The sequence below is a fragment of the Lathamus discolor genome, chromosome 19 (genome assembly GCF_037157495.1).
Source record: "Lathamus discolor isolate bLatDis1 chromosome 19, bLatDis1.hap1, whole genome shotgun sequence".
Classification (NCBI taxonomy): domain Eukaryota; kingdom Metazoa; phylum Chordata; class Aves; order Psittaciformes; family Psittacidae; genus Lathamus; species Lathamus discolor.
The window spans coordinates 1,185,543-1,200,576 of NC_088902.1; the positions used below are offsets into that span (position 1 = coordinate 1,185,543).

At 49.9% G+C, this 15,034-nt stretch overlaps 1 protein-coding gene across 1 annotated transcript; it reads right to left on the minus strand.

The window, feature by feature from the left end:
* Positions 1-1,615: 1,615 nt before the first annotated feature.
* PIGR (polymeric immunoglobulin receptor) lies at positions 1,616-14,248 on the minus strand. Its single transcript, XM_065698684.1, has 11 exons — positions 13,812-14,248; positions 7,878-7,973; positions 7,302-7,634; positions 6,550-6,879; positions 5,717-6,040; positions 4,949-5,263; positions 4,093-4,198; positions 3,414-3,529; positions 3,001-3,126; positions 2,822-2,880; positions 1,616-2,045 (listed from the first exon to the last, which is right to left on the minus strand). Exons 2-11 carry the CDS (start codon positions 7,957-7,959, stop codon positions 1,929-1,931), a joined length of 1,908 nt encoding a protein of 635 aa, XP_065554756.1. The 5' UTR covers positions 7,960-7,973; positions 13,812-14,248; the 3' UTR covers positions 1,616-1,928.
* Between the last annotated feature and the right edge of the window lie 786 nt (positions 14,249-15,034).

Here is a 15,034-nt window from a genome sequence, read left to right on the forward strand (position 1 = left end):
TGAAGAGCTGCAGAGAAGGAGGAGGAGGAGGCTCCTTGTCCCTTCCCTAAAAGCCTCGGTGGTGACCTGGCAGGGTGAGCTCACCAGCATTTGCCTACAGCACATCCACGTGTGCTTCACCCTGAGCGGGATTTGGTGATTCACTGCCAAGGGAAAGATCTCCTTCGTTGCTCACGATCCTTCCTCAAATATTTGCTTTTGCCAAAGGAAAGCCTTCCAGGTCTTGGATTCTCATAATTTGCTTTCTTGTGGATTTTTGCAGCGTGGCTTTTGCTTTTCGTGGTTCTAGGGCGTGAATGGGTGAACACATCCCTCCATGCTCTATCAGCGTTCATGGTACCATCACCCCGGAAATCAGCCTTTGAAGAATGACAGGTATCTTCAACATACCAGGATTCTGTGTTGAAGCCTTCAGGAATGAAGCAGTGATGCAGTGAGGTACCACAGCTTGTCCCTGAGCAAAGGGAATCAGTTGGCATGTTTGGTGAACCTTCTGGTGAAGGAGATGGGGCTACTTGGGGAGGTCCTTGTGGACCTTTCCATGGATCGTGGTGGGCTCTGGGTCCCAGATTGAGTGAGAAGCGTGGGGTTTATTCCATCCCCTCAGCTTAATCTGTCACAGGGGTTATTGATCGTATTTCATCGATGATTCCCTGCACAGGGGGTTGCACGCCTCCGTCCATGCACGCTTCACTGGCTCAGCCCCTGCACATCTCTGGGAGTTCCGCTCATCCCTGTGGCTCCCAGCACGGTGCAGGAGGAGTGGAGCTGAGGGAGGGATGCCGGCGGGCAGGCTGAAGAGGAAACGGGTTTCAAAGGGAGAGCAAAAGGGGTTTTCTCCTGCAGCTTTATGACAGCTTCCCCCTGGGGACACTTCCCAAGCGCACACCTTGCTTATTGCACCAGAATCATTCACTTGCTTCCAGCAACTCCAGGCGGGTGCAGACCTGTCCTGGCCACTCCGCAGCCTTTCCAATATCCAACCCCCTTCCCACCATCCTGCATGAGATGCAGCCCAGGAGATGAGGGAGATGAGCTATAACCTGCCAACCAGGCCAGGCTGCATGGGGCTTGGAGCAAGCTGCTCCAGTGCAAGGTGTCCCTGCCTGTGGCAGGGGTTGGAACTGGATGAGCTTTAAGGTCCCTTCAACCCAAACCAGGCTGGGATTCTGTATTTGGGGGCCCAGCCTTGTTATCAGTAAGGTGATGACTGTCGTAATGTGGATGTGAAAGCAGCCCTGTAAACACAAATCCCACTGGAGCTGTCACCATCCTGCTCATCTCAGTGCTTATTGTGGGAGGTCCATGATGGGGTTTATCCCTGATGAAAACTCAGCATCTGCAGACTGACTCAAACAACCATTGCCTAGCACCTTGCTGAGCTACCAACTCCATCATTACTGCTACCTACATTACTCTATGTGCAGGGTATTTGTTTCCATTAAGTGTAGGTTTCTTCTACCATCCCATGTCGCTTGCAACACCAGATGTGATGCTTTAATGCTGCAGTAAAAGGAGGGGAGAGCCCTCCTCCGTCTCTCCCAGTTGCACCATTACTGCACAGTTTGGGTGTGCACTCTCCCCATGCTCTCCCATGGACTGCATTGTCCCCTGGTCTGCTGAAAGCTAGTGGTATCCTTTATTGCTTGTGTCCAAAAGCACTTCAGACCGTGTCTGGTCTGCAGGTACTGCCCTCTGGGTGAGAAAGCTTAGAGGAATCAAGTGGGAAATGTGGTTCTAGAGGGTTTCCAGCTGCCTTTGAAAGATAGGAGAAGGAAAAATAAAGGAGCAAAAGCTGAATTTAAGCAATAAAAAGATCAAGCTATAGCAAATTGTGGGAGCAAGGACCAGGGCTTCTTGCTGGTGTCTTGCTCTGGTCCTCAAGGTAGAGCTGGTCCCAGTCGCTGCCGCCTTTCGGTCCCTCACATTCAGATCTGGGGGGACACATCTGGGGCAGCAGCATCCCCCCCCGAGCTGCCCTGCACAATGCTGCTGGAGGTGAGGAGGAACGTGGAGTAGGCAAGGTCGGCATCCTCCTTGGAGCTCTATGGGAAGGACAGGAGGACACTATGAGGTGACTGCAGACCCACGGCCGCACGTGGTGGGGGCAAGGGCAGTGTTTTTGGGCTCTGAGCTTCTCAGGGTGATACAGGCAAAGGCATCCGGCCTTTGCTCGGCCACGGGAAGACCCCAGATGTTGCAGGTGTGGGGCTCTGTGTCATGCCTATCACTGCATGATGGCACTCAGCTCACCAGTCCTAAAGCTGCTGGGTTTTACTGGTTTCCTGATAGCTTCCTCTGCTTCTCCAGTTCATCTCTTGGCACTTAAACCACCTACACACTGCCTTTGGTTAGGGACTTTGGACAAGAAGGGCTTGCATCTGGCACCTTCTGCTGCTGCTGAGTGGTGCCACTCACTCATGATCTAACCCAAGAGGCCACAGGAGCAGGTCAAACAGGGGGTACCTCCTTACCTACCTCTGTGCCCTGTGCCTGAGGGTTGGGGGGAAGGCTCTGGTTCATCCAAGTATTTCATATTTACAATAACAACCCAACCCCAGCCTTCCTGATGCTCCCTGGAGCTGACTGCATGTACTGGCTGAAGCAAGGTGACTGCTATTACTGTCTCTGCTGAAACACGGGGTCAGGAAAGGGTTAAGGTCCCCCTCAGAGGCTGATCAGCATCAGGTGCTGGATCCAGGTTAGTTGGGAGCATCTGGGTATAAATAAGGCCCCTGGGAGGGAGCAGCTCCTTGGCCAGGGGCTGAAGCGCTGTGCTGGTGTTTCCCAGGTCAGAGGGCTCTCCCCTGTCTCCTCTTACCCTTTTTGCCGTCTTTGTCTCAGCAGCACTTTCTGGGGTGGCCGCGGTGGTGACGAGCTCTGCAGGGAGAGAAAGGGAGGTGTGGGGATGCAGGGGCCATCGGTGGGTGGCTTTGTGGCTTGCATAGGGTCCTTCTGTGAACCCTGGGGCTGGAGAGCATCCCATCGGTCAGCACCTACCGTCCCCTCCTATGCGAGTCTCCTGGGTCTCTTTCATGCAGGCGTTGTTGCTCGCACCATAGTCCTTCACGCTCTCGAAATCTGACATGCTGATGTTTGTCCTGTAGCTCCCAACGGACACCAGGTCTGTTAAGAGGAAGGGGATAAGCACCCTGTGGGCTTGTCCAGGATTGGTGCAAGTGCATCAGCATCCCAACAGCCTCTGTGCAAGGAGACGCGGTGCCTGGTCTCTGCCTCAGCCCAGGCACTGTTTGTGATGGGGATGTATGGAGGGGAAAAATGGGGTCCTTTGCATGGGGGGTACAAGGGGAGCAGCTCAGCCCAGCACACACAAACTCTCACCTTCATCTTAGTATTAATATAACCTTAATATGAGGTTTTGAGAGACTGCAGGAAGCAGAGCAGGCACTCACCAGATCTCTTCATTTGCCTGTATTTAAACACAGCAAAAGCTGTCACAGCGATGAGGAGCACAGCACCAACAGGGGCCAGGACTAACAGAAGTGTATTGGGACCGCTTTGATTAGGGCTGGAATGGAAGGCAAGATAGATCGGTAAGCTGTGAAATACGTTATCTTTGCTGAATTATTCAAGATTGAGTAACGTATCTGAATGTCCAGCAGTCTAAACCCTCTGCAGCGTGGTAAACCTGAGTGAGCAGGACGCAATCTGACTAATGCACGGCATCCTAACACATAGAATCAACTGGTAACTAAATAAATCTGTAGGACAGAGGTTGTGCCAAACCAGCAGCTTGGTTATAAACATGTGAAGGAAAACTCTGATCTTGACAGAAGTATTTTCAGTGAGATTTTGTGTACCTGGAATCTCCAGCCTTTCCTTCTGGGGCTGTTTTTGCTGGAGCTAGAGATGAATCCCAAGTCATCTTGCCTTTTGTTGTAACTATTCTATGATTCTATGATTCTATTATTTGTTTTCCTCTGATGGTTTAAGTTCTTTGGGAGCAAGAATTTTTGTGTTGCTCAACCACACATGCAGCGTGCAAATACAGCACCAAAAGTGAGTTAATAGAAATATATGCATTAATATTAGTATAAGAAATGACAAATGACAGGCTTGGAGAGAACTAACCTTTCAGAGGCAGCATTGTTGGCTCTTCCTTGGGGAGTGAAATCACCCTCGGGAGCGCTGGGGACATCAGCGTCCAGGGACTCCAGACTGCGGTCAGCACTGCCTCCTGTATCATCCAGGGAAGCAGGGCTGTTAATGGCATGAGCAGCAGCATGGAAACGGGGACACGAGCTCGTTGGGTGTGTTTGGTGGATGTGGCACTGAGGTGGATTTTGGCTGTGCATTGGCTCAGGAAAGAACTTATAACAGACTTCCAGTGCCTAAAGAGGGTACAGGAAACATGGGGGGCTTGGACAAGGGCCTGTAGGGACAGGCCAAGGGGAATGGCTTGAACCTGCCCGAGGGGAGACTGAGCTGAGCTCTTAGGCAGAAGCTCTTCCCTGTGAGGGTGCTGAGGTGCTGGCACCGGGTGCCCAGAGAAGCTGTGGCTGCCCCATCCCTGGCAGTGCTCAAGGCCAGGTTGGACAGAGCCTTGGGGGACATCGCCTAGTGTGAGGTCTCCCTGCACATGGCAGGGGGTTGAAGTTAGATAACCTTAAGGTCCTTTCCAGCCCTGGCTGGTCTATGGTTCTGTGCTACAAATTGTAACGGCAATAATTAGTGAGGACAGGGTTAAAAAATAAAAGCGGTGTGGAAGGGAGTGATTTTTAGGCTGGTGGCTTTTTTAATGGTTGGGAAGTAAAAACCGAGGAGAGAATCTGTGACAAGCGCAGAACCAGGGTGATGCCGGCATCTCCGTGCCTGGATGGCAGCCCTACTGCTTTGAGGTGCTGCAGCCTAGTGGCTGTGGAGAAGACTTTCCTGTGAGCGGAAGGAAGGCAGGAAAACCGCTGCCTGCCTTTGCCTTGGAGCTCACCTGCAGTCACGGACAGGTACACTGCCATGGTTTCCCCGTAGAGGCCATTGCGCTTCACGCCACACCAGTACCAGCCTTGGTCTGACTTCGCCACCGAGTCAAAGCTCAGGATAACGGTCTTGTCATCGGTGTCACACGAAACGTCCGGCCCTGGCTGCCTTTGGTCGGAAGCAGGCAGAGGGGTGCAGCTGGTGCTGCTCCACTTGCACCAGTACTTCTGGTAGGAGTAGTACCGGCATGGGTACGAGCAAGTTAAGTTGAGCTGGGAACCTTCTTGTGCCTCTACTTCCTTCTTTCCCTGCAGTGCAGGCTCTCCTGCAAAGGCAAACAGAGCATCAAGGTTGATGTCAGGGGTTTCAGTGGTGGCAACTGTAGTCAACAGTAGTGGTGCTGCTAGAGATGAACCAGGAGGTGTGTCTCTGAGGGGAAGTGCTCCTTACATTGCTAAATTCATGTTAAGGATGCTGTATATGCATCTCGGGGTGAAAGTTGGCTTAGTTTTTGGTTGGGTTTTTTTTTCCCCAAGGCTTAAATACTTGCATGAGAGACTTTAGTGAGCACTTTCCCATGAAACTGAAACCTTGTGTTTCCATTTGAAAGCCACCGAGGTGTCGCTGGATTGGCACAAGGTTTCACCTCATGAGAGAAAAGTTCTGTGTTTGACCTTGTATCTCTTCCTAAAAGGCCAGATCTGCTACTTGGTGGTGTTTAGAGGGTGGGCTTGTACCTACTGAGCTGGGAGAGCACCATCAATGCACAAACTCGTACCTTCCACAATCTTCAGCTCAGTTGATGACTTCTGCTCCTCCTCCTCGTCTGTCATGCACCAGTAATAGCCTTCATCGCTGTCCTTCAGCTGGTTCAGGATGACGGTGATCGTCCGGTTACCTGGGTTGTCATACATGACCACTCTTCCTTCATATAAGCCTGACACATACCCGGAGTTGTCTATGATCCGATAACACCCATTCTTTCTCCACTTGCACCAGTAATTCACTGAGGAGTGTTCCAGAGGCTTGTAGCGGCATTCGAACGTTGCTGAACTTCCTTTTACCCCAAATACCGTGGGCTTTCCTTGAGGAACGCTAGTTTCTGGAGAGAAAAGCAAAATGAGCATCTCTACGTGTCTGACTTCTGCCCATGTGCTGCTCTCCCAAGAGAATAAATATTACCAGATCAATGCTCTTATGGCTAAGGCAAGGTGCGGCGAAGCTCAGAGGTGTGGGTGGTAGGAGGCTGCCCTGGCACTGCTAGGGGAAGCGCAGGGTGCCTTTGTACATCTGTCATTTTGAGATCTAAGGGTTTAAGTCTTGAAAAGACAGTTTGCTTGTCTCTAAATGTGAGGTGGAATTTGCCTTCTGGACTTTGGGGCTAGGCTGACTGGCTAGTTGGGAACACGAAGTCTTATTATAAGCTTTATTACTGATGGCTTAGTATATGACAGATAGCTAAATGAATAGAAAGAAGGATTTAGATGAGAGGATGGGATAACAGTACTCTGCAAAGGGAGGCTGAAGCTCTCATTAAATAACATGAGACTGCTAGTGATGGTTCTGAAGAGAAGCAGAAGTGAAGGGAAAAGCTTTCAGGGAATAGCTTACCCTCATAGACGTGCACATCCAGTTCCTTAGTTTCCCCGTTCTGCTCATAGACACCGACCCCACACAGGTACAATCCAGCGTCTTCCCAACTCATCTGAGTGATCATGATGCTGAATGAGCCTGGATCCTTCGTGTTGCTCAGCAGAGCTCGCCCTATGTAATCCTCATCAACCTCCCCGTAGCTATCGATGATGTTGACACAGCCGTTTTTAGCCATCTTGCACAGGAATTTCCTTGTGCCCTCATAATCGCTCCCAAAGCTGCAGGTTATGGTCAAAGTGCTGTGCAGCTTCACGTAGAAGAGCTCGGCTCCCTCGGGTATATGTGAATCTGTGTGTAGAGACCAGTCAGTGTCTACTGCTTGCCCTGCTGTAACTACAACTCCCAGAGACCTCTAAAGGCTTTTGTTAGCAGAGGCTTTCTCTCTACTTTGGTCACATATTATGATCTACAATGATCACATATGATCATGTGCCACTACTGGTCCGAGCATGATCTGTGTCCCATGTTTGCACCATGTTCTGTGTGTTTACTCAGCAATGTGATGCTGTTTAATCTGATCTTCTTAAGGCTGGAATTTTAGGCCAAAAATGCCTTCTGTAAGGGCACAGGGGAAAATGGAAACTGCTCTTCCCTGAAAGCATGGAGCATCTTCAGCTTTTAGACACTGGACAGACCCTGTGGGGCGTTATCAAAAAGGGGTGGAGAAAAAACCCAAGAGAATACTGCTTTATGGAGCCCCATGTGATTACCTTGAGAAACATCCAGATTGACTTTGTGGGAGAGACTTCTGCTGTTGACCCCAACACCGCACTGGTAGGTGCCTGTGTCTGCCATTGTAAGCTCGGAGATGCTGATCTGGAATTTCCCTTCCTGTGGGTTGTCAGTGATGGAGGCTCTGTCTTGGTAGCCTGGAGCAGTGTAGCCACTGGTGGAGGTAACAGTTAAGCAGCCTCTGGTTGATACCTTGCACCAATACTTCCTGTCGTGTCTGTTCACTCGGCTGGGAGGGTAGAAGCACGTCACGGTGACAGAGCCATTGAGCAGACCATATACCTTCTGTGGTCCGAACACAGGGCTTTCGACTGCAAGAGGAGAACAGGCTGGGTGTAAGTGTTGGCTGTGCTACACAACCTGATGGGACTGCAGAGCAGGTCGGGTGTACGAGGGCAAGCACTGACCCAGGGCTGAGCAGCATCATGCAGTCTGAAAGGTCCCATAGCAGTGATGGGGTAGAAACCCTCCCTAAACCCTACTCCCCCCTTAGTAATGCCACCTCTAGTCTAAGGCCATCCACAAGAGCAGTGCCCCAGGCAGGTTGCACCTACTTGATGACTTGGGGGGGTATTTGCTTCTTGCAGATTCAGCTGGGAGGAAGGCGAGCAGGAGGATGAACGCTAGTGAAGTCATTTTGCTTGCATTCCCTGGAAAAGGCACAGAAGTCAAGGAATAATCACACTCCCAAAGTTGTGAAGTCAATAGATCAAGTAATAATCTTCATGCCTGCAGAATATGAGGGTTGTGGCTACTTGAGCTAGAGAAATGCAGCATTGAATCAGTTCTACCAAGCAACAGAATGGGGAAGAGAGAGCTGGTGACTCTGTTCTTGCCTTTCTGCCTTGTTCTTGTCAGAGCAGAGGCCCCCACGACATTGTCCCTTGGGCAGGCAGCAGCAGTGGTGTGCACAGCATCAAAGGTGATTCTGGCCAAATCATAAGAGGCTCGGTGCAAACTCAGAAGTGGTATCTGGGTTTATGCTGTAAATCAGAGCAGCCCATCACAAGGCTGAAGCCCTAAACTGGTCCAAAAGACCCTGAGCCCTGGCAGGCAGGAGAATCAGGTGGCAACCCAGAGCAAAGCTGCTCACTTAACCCCAGCCAGGAGATAATGCTGCTTCTAACAGTCTAAGAGGTGGGGTCATATTCTCTTTCACTGCTGCTCATGCAGTGAAAGGAAGGTTTGTTCACTTGCGAGCCCGGGTGCCAAGACCACTCCTTAGGAAAACCAGCTCTCACAGAACCCCAGCCTGGTTTGGGTTGGAAGGGACCTTAAAGCTCACCCAGCTCCAACCCCTGCCACGGGCAGGGACCCCTTCCACTGGAGCAGCTTGCTCCAAGCCCCTGTGTCCAACCTGGCCTTGAGCACTGCCAGGGATGGGGCAGCCACAGCTTCTCTGGGCACCCTGTGCCAGTGTCTTGCTTACTCACAGTGAAACTTCCTTCCTTATGTCACAGAGCAGAGCTCCTGCATGAAGTCTGTATTTAACTCCTGCTCCCAGTGAGGGCTTTTGGGGGGTGCAAACCAAACTGTTTGTCTCTTGAAATGTGTCTGTAGTCTTCAGGAGGAATATTTCTGACCTTCCCCGCTGGTTTGGAGCCAGTGATGGCTCAGAGGAAGCCAAGCCTCTCAACTCACCAGGCTGTCGTCTTTGGTCTGCACTGAGTGTGCTGTTGGACACATGGTGCAGCATTTCCTGACCATGGCTGTTGATCTACCTGCCTATTCCACGTGGAATAGAGGAAACGATAGGTGCCAAGGAAAGTCTTTCCAAACGTACAGAAGAATTTGATTGCAGGGCATCAAGTGACACAGTTTTATGAAGGGTAATTCCCGGTAGAAGAAAAAGGCTTTTATTTCCGTGTGAAGATGAAAGGTGTTCTGTTTGTGCTTTCTTCCTTGTATTGTGATTTCAGATTGCTCAGTGGCTACTTGTCCATGGCTAATCATTAACTCACTAAGCATGAAAAATGCTCTTTCATATGTATCCCACAAGTGGCCAGCAAGGCAAACATAACGTATTCCACAGAAAGCAAACAAGCTGGACAAAAAGGGCCTTGATGCTTGCCCCCTGTTAACAGCAGATGTGTTTGATGGTCACCTCGCTGCCCTCCACCCCTTCCTCTGCAGTGCAGGCAGGATCCCAGCGCAGCTTTCTCCTTCTGGGCAAATGCTGGCTAATCTCTTAGTCTGATTCCTTCCCTAAAGCTGCTTCAGGGTTACAGGCAACATAATTGTGGCAGGAACCTCTTGGTTCTGGAGCAAAGCTATAGCTGTGTCCAGAAAGATGTGTGCAAGAGTGATGGCGTCAGAAAATGAACATGAGCCGGCTGCAGTGTGCGCTCGCAGCCCAGAAAGCCAACCGTATCCTGGGCTGCATCAAAAGGAGCGTGACCAGCAGGGAGAAGGAGGTGATCCTGCCCCTCTACTCTGCTCTTGTGAGACCTCACCTGGAGCATTGTGTGCAGTTCTGGTGTCCTCAACATAAAAAGGACATGGAACTGCTGGAACAAGTCCAGAGGAGGCCATGAGGATGCTCAGGGGCTGGAGCACCTCCTGTATGAAGACAGGCTGAGGAAGTTGGGGCTGTTCAGCCTGGAGAAGAGAAGGCTGCGTGGGGACCTCAGAGCAGCTTCCAGTACCTGAAGGGGGCCTCTAGGGATGCTGGGGAGGGACTCTTCATCAGGGACTGCAGTGACAGGACAAGGGGTAACGGGTTCAAACTGAAACAGGGGAAGTTTAGATTGGATCTAAGGAGGAAATTCTTTCCTGTGAGGGTGGTGAGGCACTGGAATGGGTTGCCCAGGGAGGTTGTGAGTGCTCCATCCCTGGCAGTGTTCAAGGCCAGCTTGGATGAAGCCTTGGGTGGGATGGTTTAGTGAGAGGTGTCCCTGTCCATGGCAGGGGGGTTGGAACTGGATGATCTTGAGGTCCTTTCCAATCCTAACTATTCTATGATTCTATTCTATGATTCTAGGGTCTTCATAGGCATGTTAGAGCACAAAAGATGTCTTTGCGTGTCGGAGGCCACATGTGCCTTCATGCCTACACAAGAACAACGGTTCCTGTGTGCTTGCGTGACCAACGCCTGCAGTTCCAAGCTGCCTCTAGTCCCGTTTTCTCGGATGCTGTTAAACCCTTCCCTCACTCCCTGAGAGAATGGAGAAAACTCCCATTATAACAAGTCTGAGCAAGCACAGCCACCGCTTACGTAAAATTCTGTGGTGAATTTCCTTGCTGATCACTGCATGGCTGGAGCCCCCCTCCCTGCTGCGCTGCATTCAGACAGTGACATTTCCTGCCCCAAAGGAATGGTGCAAACAAGCTTTGCTGGCCGCTCTGCAGTGCACAAGTGCTGTTTGAGATGCTGAAGGAACTCCAGTTCCTTCTTGCTTATGAAGAACTTCTGCTGCTGCTGGATTTGCTGTCTCCGGTCAGAGCACAGGGTCTAAACCTCAGAGCTCCAGGGAACAGAAAATGCTGCTGAGCTCATGTGAAAGGGAGTGCAAGTAAGTGGCTGTGCCACTTTGTATTGTGCTGGTTTGTATTGTGCTGGTTTGTATTGTGCTGGTTTGTATTGATGCTGCTGCACAGGGAGTGGGAGTCGAGGTACGGGACAGCAAAGGTTTGTATGGAGCTATATAAGAGTCAAGAGGCCCGAAACCAGAGGGAATGCCATGTATGTCATTCCAGGGAAGCCTGCCCCAGTGCTGCTGGGCAGGAGGGACTGTGGGAGCTGGAACCTGGACACAGGGTTTGTGCTGTGTGTGTCCATGCAGGCAAAGAAGCTGCTGTCCTAAACCTGATGCGTTACAACCCTAGTGAGAAACTGTCTGCAAGGCAGCGCAATGGCCTCGTCAGGAGGGAAAGCAGGAAGGGATCCCATTTATCCCCACTGGGAAGGTGTCTCTGAGAAGCTGCTCTGTAGCATGGGGCATAGAAGCTGTGAACACCCAGTTCTGGTTAGCTTAAAACATTGCTAGGTGTAATGGGGGGAAGCAGGATTAAAGCCTTGCACCAGTTCTCCTCCTGCTCCCTCGCTGCACAGGATTTGCAGAGAAGGAAAAGCTTTTGGCTGCACAGATCTGGTGTTTGCCAAGTCTCTGTTGCAACAGTGGTCATCTCCGGCTTGCTACCAGCCGTGGGCTGGGGCTGTGCTCCCTTTTGTAAGTCAGATCTCTGTGTATTTACTTTCATTTTACATCACCAAACCTGCTGGTTTCCTTCTCTCCCCTGTCCCAGCACAACAGGTTTTGAAGGGGTTTGAGCACAGAACCAGTACTGCAGTTGAATCTGGGAGATGGGAATTCTCACATTGGTGCAGGAGCTTCCCGGCAGGAATAGCTCTTCTAAACACCATTTACTGCAAGCCCACCTCTGGGCTTCTTCAGCGCTCTTGTGACCCTACCAGTCCAATGGAGCAGTATGGTCACATTTAGAACGATTTGAAAGAGCTCAGAGCCTGACCCCTGAGTTATGCAAACCCCAGCAAGCTCTGAAATACCAGAGTCCAGTGCCCAAATTCTGCTGACTCAGCTGCAGGGTTGTGCTCTGAGGAACAATCCATTAGCTATTAACTACTGCTCCCAATGCTGACCAGTGTCAAGGCTGTGCTACGGCATCAACAAAACGCAACGATTTAGTTGCCACATTTGTACTTCAGGCCTTTTGTGTGGTCAAATATTTACTGTTATCCAAACAGTTGAGAAATAGTAACATGGAATGGGGGAGTAGCTTTTTTCCCTTCAAATACTTTCAAAGCAGGACCTACTCACACGTTGAGGGAGGCATAGAGATGCAAACCGATGCTGAGCAGCATCAGGAGTTGTACTGCGAGGAGGAGTATGTACATACGCTGTGTATATATATTTATAATGTATAAACTGAGGAGTGCATATATATTGTAGTAGGGCTGATTTATGGAGGTGATGAAGATTTCCGTGCCTAGAAGAAAGGCACAGCAACAGACTCCTTGCTGCACAGGACTGGGGCTATCCCCATTTTTAAGCCTCTCATTAAGATCACTGCATATATGGCCTTACTGTGAGTTTTATTTGCTGTGGTGGGATGGGGAAAAGCCACAAATCCACCCCATTCTCTTGGGGTTGTGAATGAGCAGTCAGCTTCAACATAAAAGATCAAGCTGACCTAAACACATAGAGAAAATAAGTATTTCATGTTCCAAACCAATGCGTCCTCTACCATATGGAAAGTATAAATAGGAGGTGCTAATTTTGTGATGCAGTGAGTAGAAACAGCTTGGCAGATCTTCTTGATCATGATTTAAGAGGGAATCAGCAACTTTTAGGCGCCTCTGCAGTACCTGTAACCATCCTAGCTAAGAACACTTGTAAATGCCAGTTAAACACTGTCCTATCTGAGCAACTTACTCTGCAGAACAGATGAGAAAATCATGGCCGCGACTGAAATTCCTGCTGAGATTGGGTTGCTGGTCTAGTTTGATGTTCTTTTAAGCTGCTAGATTATACCAGACACTAACTTGTGACCTTTATGTTCCTTCGAGGTGTTAGATACCCCCTGCACCAGCATCTTGCTTTTCACATCAGTGTCATGGTAATTTGTTTCTTACTCTTTGTTTCTTATGTCTTGGGCTGGAAAGTGAAACCAACGCTATTAAACTATGATTCCAGTTTAATACAGTTAATATGGCAAGGAGTAGGAACTCACTAGGATCCAAAAGAACTTGCGATGGCACCACAGTGGTGGTTGTTGGACGGATGGAGAGTGCTGATGTGCACACTGATAACAGCAGCACAACTGCTATTTAGGAGGTGGTATTTCTGTGTGTTGACGTCCAATACAACTATTTCCTTGCAGTGTAAGAGTTGAGGGGTGCAGAAACCCACCCCTTTGCTGTCGGTTTAAATGTAAAAGGAGTCTGCCAGCTTTCTTTTAGTTCAGTTTCAGGATGCCACGTACATCCCATTCACTCACACTTCAGTTATCTATTTATTTGCCTTCTAACTGCACAAACCCAATGGCTTTTCAGAGCTCATTTAGGACAAAACCGTACCAACTCTTTTCTTAAATATCAAAATCTGCATCCCACCAGTTATCTCCATGTCGTGATTCAGAAGACCGTAGCGACCACAGACTGAGTCGCAACACTTTAGGTGACCACAGTAATATTTAGTACCATTTGCCATTTTCTAGGTTAAAACTTAATGCAAATATTGTAACAACAATGAATTTTTTTCCCCAGAAAGGAAAGATTGAAGGGAAGAAAACAACCGTCCTAAGCCTGATCCTATGCTTCTGACCTGCTTCCAAAAGGAATCGGCCTCCCCACCAGCAAGACCTCCACACTTATTCTCTGGTCCTTCAGAACTGCTGCTTCCCTTCACACATGGGTGAGGAAGACTCCTTAAAGTGTCTCAAAACTTGTATTCTTCCTCTTGCACAGCTCAGAGCAGTGCCACCAAAGACCTTGTATTTTGGAAAGACAACTAAGAAGCGTTACTCACCCTTGGCTTTGCCTTTAGACAGACAGCCTTAGTCTTGCCAGTCTCCTGGTGTCCAAGCCCAGGACCCGGTGCGAGTGTCCTGGCTCCCTGCTGCAGCCGGCCACGGGCTCTGGCAGTGCCAGCCTGTTTTAAATACTCCTCTTACCTCTAGCCCTGCATTTCCACCTGTTGTGCCTTAAAGGAATAGCATCCAAAAGCTCTGGCAGGTGAGCAGCATCCCACGTGAGGGCAGGAGAACCGATGCCCGTCTCGACTCTGTGGTTGCTTTGAGGGTTGTTATTTACCTCCTGATAACACATTGCCATCGCACAACAGCCACCCCAAGGGTGGGCTCTGGGATATGGTCCAGGGCAGCTCTACCTCCATCAGGAAGAAGCCTGATGCATGGATCAGGTCATGGAAGGTAAGGCAGCTGTGGTTCCTTGGTCTGAGTATGGGTGCTTGTGCCTTCATCTGGCACAGAAGACAATGGGGAGGCTCATGGGCTCTGAGTTTAACTGGGTGCACAAGGGTCCAGCCAGCACATTCCTCTTTAGCATTTCAACATCACCCTTGAGTTGTGAGTGTGTATCCCATTATCCCGAGCAGGAAAGCCCCTTGCTGCAAGGGCTCACCTGGCTTCTGATCTTGTGATACCGCCAACCACCAGTGGAATGGTTTTATAGGGCAAAGCTGGACAGAACCAGGTGGGTTTTCTCTTCAGTGTCCCTAAAAAGACACTGTAAGAGCAGGTTGTCTTCCCTGCCTGCTGTCTCTGGGTGGGCAAGGGTTGGTCTTGTCTATCCAAGCCAAGAACACTGTAAGCTCTTTAAAACTCAACATAATGGACAGGAGCTTTGAGGCTATCTTCAACCTCACTTCTTTGCTCTCCTGCTGTAGGCACATCAGGGGCCCAAATATAAATCCCCTGCCAAGTGTGGGGTTGTCAGAAATGGAACTGCACCAGAAAGAAAAATGAAGATGAAAGTGTTTGTATTACATGTGATAAATCATTAACCTGCTTTACCTTGCCCGAATGGTGCAAAAGCAGTGATTTCTTTTAACTAGGGGGTCACACAAAGCTTTTCTCATTTGCTCTCAGTGAAAGCTAATGAGCTTAAACACAATGACAGCTCCAGGCACCCCTGCTGTGCCTGAGAGCAGAGAGCCTGGCCTCCAGTCGGGATGCTTGGCCAATTGATCGGATCTCAAAGCCAGCCTTGGAAGTACTTTTCCTCTGGATA

What these genes read in the sequence shown, in the direction of transcription:
- PIGR (XM_065698684.1), bottom strand. Translation starts at nt 7,959, where the DNA reads ATGACTTCACTAGCGTTCATCCTCCTGCTCGCCTTCCTCCCAGCTGAA. An exon ending in ATACCCCCCCAAGTCATCAA is followed by an intron (nt 7,635 to 7,877) that starts GTAGGTGCAACC and finishes CTCCTCTTGCAG; the next exon opens with TCGAAAGCCCTGTGTTCGGA. An exon ending in GGATGTGCACGTCTATGAGG is followed by an intron (nt 6,041 to 6,549) that starts GTAAGCTATTCC and finishes TTTTCTCTCCAG; the next exon opens with AAACTAGCGTTCCTCAAGGA.